This window comes from Heterodontus francisci, unplaced genomic scaffold (assembly GCF_036365525.1).
Source record: "Heterodontus francisci isolate sHetFra1 unplaced genomic scaffold, sHetFra1.hap1 HAP1_SCAFFOLD_172, whole genome shotgun sequence".
Classification (NCBI taxonomy): Eukaryota; Metazoa; Chordata; class Chondrichthyes; order Heterodontiformes; family Heterodontidae; genus Heterodontus; species Heterodontus francisci.
In genome coordinates, this window is record NW_027141631.1 from 3786237 (window position 1) to 3793444 (window position 7208).

Sequence of the window (7208 nt, forward strand, 5' to 3'; positions counted from 1 at the left end):
GTGCCCCCCCGTTGGCTGTGGTGGGGAAGAGACGGTCGCCCACCTCCTCCTGGAATGTGCCTTTGCAAAGCAGGTGTGGAAAGAGATGCAGTGGTTTTTGTCAAGGTTCATCCCAAGCAGCTCTGTAACACAGGAGTCTGTGCTCTGCGGGCTGTTCCCAGGGACGCACACCGAGACAAACATCATCTGCTGCTGGAGGACTATCAATTCGGTGAAAGACGCCCTTTGGTCTGCCCGAAACTTGCTGGTCTTCCAGCGCAAAGAGTTGTCCACCACCGAATGTTGCAGACTGGCACATTCCAAGGTCCAGGACTACGTGCTGAGGGACGCACTAAAGCTTGGGGCAGCCGCAGCAAAGGCTCAATGGGGAAAGACGACAGTGTAAGGTTCCCCCACCAAGCTGGACTGAGGGGCTGGATCAATGGGAAACCCCTCGAACTGTATCGTTAATATTCTCAATTGCTGTAAATGTAAAACTGTAATTGACATGACAATTGTGAAACGGAAGGGTTGGGAAGAAACTCATGACAGTATTGAAGGAAACTGATCTCCCTTGCAATGTTTGTATTTTTTTGTGCTGTTTGGTAACTGTTTGGCAATGTAATTTTTACAGATTTTTATGAATAAAGTATATTTTGGAAAAAAAAAGAAGAAAGCAGCTCCTAAGAAGGGCGCCAAGAAAACCTTAAGTAAACCGTCAGCAAACGGCGGCAAGAGGCGGAGAAAGTCGAGGAAGGAGAGTTACTCCATCTACATCTACAAAGTGATGAAGCAGGTTCACCCCGACACCGGCATCTCCTCCAAGGCCATGAGCATCATGAACTCGTTTGTGAACGATATTTTCGGGCGCATCGCGGGTGAGGCTTCCCGCCTGGCCCATTACAACAAGCGCAGAACCATCAGCTCCCGGGAGATCCAGACCGCCGTCGCCTGCTGCTGCCCAGGGAGCTGGCCAAACACGCCGTGTCGGAAGGGACAAAGGCAGTGACCAAGTACACCAGCTCCAAGTAAAACTGCACAATGGACTGAAAAACATCCCAAACACAACGGCTCTTTTAAGAGCCACCTACAATCTCTCTGAAAAAGCTACAACTTCATCTCTATGGTATCGATTTGTTTTGTTTCTTATATATGAAAAGTCTGGAACTTTCTAATTGCCTTTGTGATTTATCCCAGGTATATTTGGGTGATTCACTTTCACTGTCTGTGAGATCTTTGTGTCTCTACTTAATGATGCCGTGTAAATTAATTACTGACCACTGACCGCAAGTGCGCTTTGATTTCGGACGCGTTCATATTCGGCCCCTTTCCTGTATTCCGCTAATAAAAGCTGACAGATCAGTTCTCAGTCACTTGTTTCCCTTGTTCAAGCTTGGCCTCAATAATTAATAAGTACATTATCTGGAAACCCCGCTGTTGGAGGAAACCTCAGTCTCACATTTCAACACCTGACAGTAAAAATCTTCTCTCCGCTTTTGTTCCCACAAATAGGTTCAATCTCGAATCAGTGATTCGGTATCTTGACAAAGATTGACCTGAAATGTATCCGTTTGCAGAATGCTGTGAAAGAGACTTTCTGCTGCCGCTTACAGACTGTTTCAAAAAGGACGGAGAATAAACCCGAATAGATACCGGATTGGAAAAGTGTATCTGGAACTTGTGACAAAGTGTAGAATAATACAAGAGAAAGAGTTTAAAATCTTTGCTGTAAAAGATCTTTGCTGACAAATATCATTGAAATGTTCTGATCATGTTCATAAGATGAATTAAAGCAAATTTCTCCTTTGTCAAAACCGTTGTTTCCGGCACTGATATTGGCGGTTTTTTTTTAAATTGAGTAATCAGTAATAATCGACCAATTGGAGGCAATAGCTTCCTGTGTTTCTGTTTATTATCGGAGTTTGGTTTAAACTGAATGGGCGTCGGGTTCCAGCCAATTACTGCTCAGGGCGGTTCCTCACAGAGTTTAAAAAGGCGGATGTGCAGCAGATTCAGTATTAACAGTCTGTGTGTCTCAGATTGTGCAGAATCCGTTGAGAAAATGGCCCGGACAAAGCAGACAGCGCGTAAATCGACCGGAGGCAAAGCTCCTCGCAAACAGCTGGCTACCAAAGCGGCCCGGAAGAGCGCTCCAGCCACGGCTGGAGTAAAGAAGACTCATCGCTACAGACCCGGCACTGTGGCTCTGAGGGAGATCCGCCGCTACCAGAAATCCACTGAGCTCCTCATCCGCAAACTGCCCTTCCAGCGCCTGGTCAGAGAGATCGCTCAGGACTTCAAGACAGACCTGCGCTTCCAGAGCTCGGCCGTCATGGCCCTGCAGGAGGCCAGCGAGGCTTACCTGGTGGGGCTCTTTGAGGACACCAACCTGTGCGCCATCCACGCCAAGCGAGTCACCATCATGCCCAAAGACATCCAGCTGGCCCGCCGCATCCGCGGGGAACGCGCCTAAAACCCGGCTTCAGTAACAAGTGTAACAAGGGCTCTTTTCAGAGCCACCAAATCAGCAAAGGAAAGAACTTCCATCTCTGGTCATCATCAAACCCATTAGATTGGAGGGGCGGTCGCATGGTTTCTGTTTTGTCACATCACTTTCCCGAAAGGCCTGTCGGACTGAGAGCTGATCTGGAATTTAGAAAGCAGCATTACCGGAGACTCATTGCTGTTCAGCACAATCTCAACCCTGCTCCTGGGATCCGTTAGCTGACATTTGGGGAAAATAAATAGATCCCAGTTTTATTTGGAAGGAATTAATGGAGCCAGCTCCGTTCACATGAGGGTTATTTACAAACATTACCCAATGAGTTCGCTAATAGTTGAATCCCTTGGAGATCGGTACACAGGACATGTAAGGCAGCTCGGTCACACTGACTCGAACCGCCAGTTCCCCGGGGTTGCAAACCCTGACACTGCGGGGAGAGAATCCCCGACTCTCCCGCCGCCGGGGGAAACAGACAGCTCTGTGTCCGGAGAATAGGGAGGGCCGGGGGGGAAGGCACATATTAAAGCGCTGCAATGGACTCAGCTCCCGTGTGTGAGCAACTCTCAGATTCCGTCCTCTGGGAACAGTGCGGTCTAAACAGATCAGGTTAGGAGAGAAACATACAGCCCGAGAATGGCCTCTTCCTGCATTTACTCTGTTCCGGGAGCAAATTCTCATTGAGAAGCCGGAGAGAGAGAAAAAACAGAATTCAAACTGTCTGCATGCGAAACAGGTCAATCCACTGTTGCAATACCTCCATCACTGATTCCCTCCTGACAGTAACCAGTCCTTTCACAGAGACTGTGGGTGGCTCTGAAAAGAGCCTTTGGTTTATTAGATGATATTTTCGCCTCTTTACTTTTTCTGGGAGCTCTGAGCACTGGTTTTCTTGGGCAGCAGCACGGCCTGGATATTAGGCAGCACCCCACCCTGAGCGGTGGTCACTCCTCCCAGCAGCTTGTTGAGCTCCTCGTCGTTGCGGACGGCCAGCTGCAGGTGTCTGGGGATGATGCGGCTCTTCTTGTTGTCCCGGGCCGCGTTCCCGGCCAGCTCGAGGATTTCAGCGGTCAGATACTCGAGCACAACAGCCAGATAGACCGGGGCTCCGGCACCCACACGCTCAGCATAGTTACCCTTTCTCAGGAGTCTGTGAACACGGCCCACTGGGAACTGCAGTCCAGCCCGGGAGGAGCGAGACTTGGCCTTGGCCCGAGCTTTCCCGCTGGTCTTTCCTCTTCCTTTTTTTTTAATTTCCAAAATATACTTTATTCATAAAAATCTGTAAAAATTGCATTGCCAAACAGTTTCCAAACAGCACGAAAAAATACAAACATTGCAAAAGAGATCAGTTTCTTTCAATAATGTCATGAGTTTCTTCCCAACCCTTCCGTTTCACAATTGTCATGTCAATTACAGTTTTACATTTACAGCAATTGAGAATATTAACGATACAGTTCGAGGGGCTTCCCATGGTTCCAGCCCCTCAGTCCAGCTTGGTGGGGGAACCTTACACTGTGGTCTTTCCCTATTGAGCCTTTGCTGCGGCTGCCCCAAGCTTTAGTGCGTCCCTCAGCACGTAGTCCTGGACCTTGGAATGTGCCAGTCTGCAACATTCGGTGGTGGACAACTCTTTGCGCTGGAAGACCAGCAAGTTTCGGGCAGACCAAAGGGCGTCTTTCACCGAATTGATAGTCCTCCAGCAGCAGTTGATGTTTGTCTCAGTGTGCGTCCCTGGGAACAGCCCGTAGAGCACAGACTCCTGTGTTACAGAGCTGCTTGGGATGAACCTTGACAAAAACCACTGCATCTCTTTCCACACCTGCTTTGCAAAGGCACATTCCAGGAGGAGGTGGGCGACCGGCTCTTCCCCACCACAGCCAACGTGGGGGCACTGTGCGGAGGGGGCGAGACTTCGGGTGTGCATGAAGGATCTGACGGGGATGGCCCTTCTCACCACCAGCCAAGCTACGTCTTGGTGCTTGTTTGAAAGTTCTGGTGATGAGGCATTCCGCCAAATGACTTTGAAGGTCTGCTCGGGGAACCATCCGACAGGATCCACCGTTTCCTTTTCCCGTAGGGCCTTGAGGACATTCCGTGCAGACCACTGCCTGATGGACCGGTGGTCAAAGGTGTTTTTCCGCAGAAACTGCTCCACGAAGGATAGGTGGTACGGCGCCGCCCAACTGCATGGTGCGTTCCGCGGCAATGTGACCAGGCCCATCCTTCACAACACCGGGGACAGATAGAATCTCAGCATGGAGTGACACTTGGAGTTTGCGTACTGGGGATCTACACATAGCTTGATGCAGCCGCACACGAAGGTGGTCATCAGGATGAAGGCCACGTTGGGTACATTTTTCCCGCCCATGTCCAGAGATTTGAACATCGTGTCCCTCCGGACCCGGTCCATTTTAGATCCCCAGACGAAGCGGAAAATGGCTCAGGTGACTGCCACGGCGCAGGAGTGGGGTATGGGCCAGACCTGCGCCACGTAGAGCAACAACGTGAGCGCCTCGCAGCTGATGACCAGGTTCTTACCCACAATGGAGAGAGATCGCTGCCCCCACATGCCCAAATTTTGTCGTACCTTGGCTACTCGCTCCTCCCATGTTTTGGTGCACGCCCCGGCCCTTCCGAACCATATCCCCAGCACCTTCAGGTAATCTGACCTGACGGTGAAGGGGACAAAGGATCGGTCAGCCCAGTTCCCAAAGAACATGGCCTCGCTCTTGCCGTGGTTAACTTTGGCTCCCGAGGCCAGTTCGAACTGGTCGCAGATACTCATCAGTCTGCGCACGGACAGCGGATCCAAGCAGAAGACGGTGACGTCATCCATGTACAGGGAGGTTTTGACCTGAGTGCCTCCGCTGCCTGGGATTGTCACCCCTCTTATGCTCGCATCCTTCCTAATAGACTCAGCAAAGGGTTCAATACAGCAAACAAACAAGACCGGGGACAGAGGACAGCCCTGTCTGACTCCAGATTTGATCGGGAAACTTTCAGATTCCCACCCGTTGATTGACACTGCGCTACTGATGTTTGTGTAGAGCAGTTGGATCCAATTGCAGATTCCCGCCCCAAACCCCATTTTGGAAAGCACGTGCATCATGTAGGTGTGCGACATCAACAATCTCACAAATACTTTGACGAAGAATGGTTATTTTCCGCAGCATTTACTGTACTTATAGACTGAGAACTCATCTCATTGGTCGGTACTTAATTCACCTCATTTGCCTATATTCTTCACCAATCAGGACACTGACAAACGGAAGAGGGCGGGATTTACCCGCCACACTACCAGAAGCAGAGAATTTGTCAATTTCACAAAGCCCGCCAATTTCATTCTCGGAAAAGAGCGGATTAAAATAAATGTCATCCTTAGTCAAAGATTTCAAATCCCTTCTCTTTTTTTTGTTTTATTCAATTCTTTCCGTCACCAATCACAAGCGCGGTTTAAAAATGTTGTTTAAATTGTGGTTCATTCTACAATCGTTTACAAACTGTTCCAGGTGGGAATAAATCCCTGTTCATAGCATTTCCCTGAAGGAAAACACTCAGTTTAGTCTTCAATCAGAGCCCAGTGTCCTTCTCTGAAAAGAGGAAGCCGGATCTGCTCAATCTGCTCTGTTCCTGTTCCGGCGAGTTGCTGTGAATAAAACGATGAATCAGTTCACATTTCAGGAATAGAGTGAAGGGACTAAGGTCTGACCTTTACAGCTAAAAACAGCTGTTAATGCAGTCATTCAGGAGCTGTGCAATAATAACAGCTTTAAGCAAAAAAGCGAAGGCGGATGAGCGGATTATGTGTCCGTGTACAGTTTATGGGACAGAAGACACAGGTACAGCAGTGGGAACGTTATTATGTTATACATTGTTTTAAAATAATTTAATAGAGATGTTCGGATGCAGCTTTTTCAGAGAGATTGTGGGTGGCTCTTAAAAGAGCCGTTGTGTTTGATCTGTTTTTCAGTCCATTGTGCAGTTTTACTTGGAGCTGGTGTACTTGGTCACCGCCTTTGTCCCTTCCGACACGGCGTGCTTGGCCAGCTCCCCGGACAGCAGCAGGCGCACGGCGGTCTGGATCTCCCGGGAGCTGATGGTGCTGCGCTTGTTGTAATGGGCCAGGCGGGAAGCCTCACCCGCGATGCGCTCGAAAATATCGTTCACAAACGAGTTCATGATGCTCATGGCCTTGGAGGAGATGCCGGTGTCGGGGTGAACCTGCTTCATCACTTTGTAGATGTAGATGGAGTAACTCTCCTTCCTCGACTTTCTCCGCTTCTTGCCGCCCTTTGCTGACGGTTTATTTAAGGCTTTCTTGGCGCCCTTCTGAGGAGCTGCTTTCTTCTCTTCAGGCATTTTCAGATTCAATTTCAGACACAGAAATATACCAAACCCCTTCCGAGTGCGGATTAAATAGACAATCCCACAGCTCTATGCTAATGAGGGATGGGGGGAAAGTAAAGATTGTGATTGGGTGATTGGGAGTGATGTCATAAAGGTTTTTTAACTGTAATTCTCTAATTGGTGTTTTTCCCCATCCAATCAGAATAAACATTTGCAACCAATCACAAACACCCTTCCTGCAATCAGGAAGGATATTTCACGAAGATCCTCCGGCCCCAGTTGATATTGAAAGAACCGCTCCCTGTGTGCAGCTCCCTGGAAATGTCCTGGCTGTTGGTGGAAGGACATTTATTGATGATTCTCTGTCGTTGTGTCTCTG

The 7208-nt window shown here is 49.2% G+C and overlaps 1 protein-coding gene across 1 annotated transcript; it reads left to right on the forward strand.

The window, feature by feature from the left end:
• Positions 1 to 2041: 2041 nt before the first annotated feature.
• Positions 2042 to 2506, forward strand: LOC137364210 (histone H3-like). The gene has a single exon (XM_068027583.1). The coding sequence runs from the start codon at positions 2042 to 2044 to the stop codon at positions 2450 to 2452; it is 411 nt and encodes a 136-aa protein (XP_067883684.1). The 3' UTR covers positions 2453 to 2506.
• Positions 2507 to 7208: the final 4702 nt, after the last annotated feature.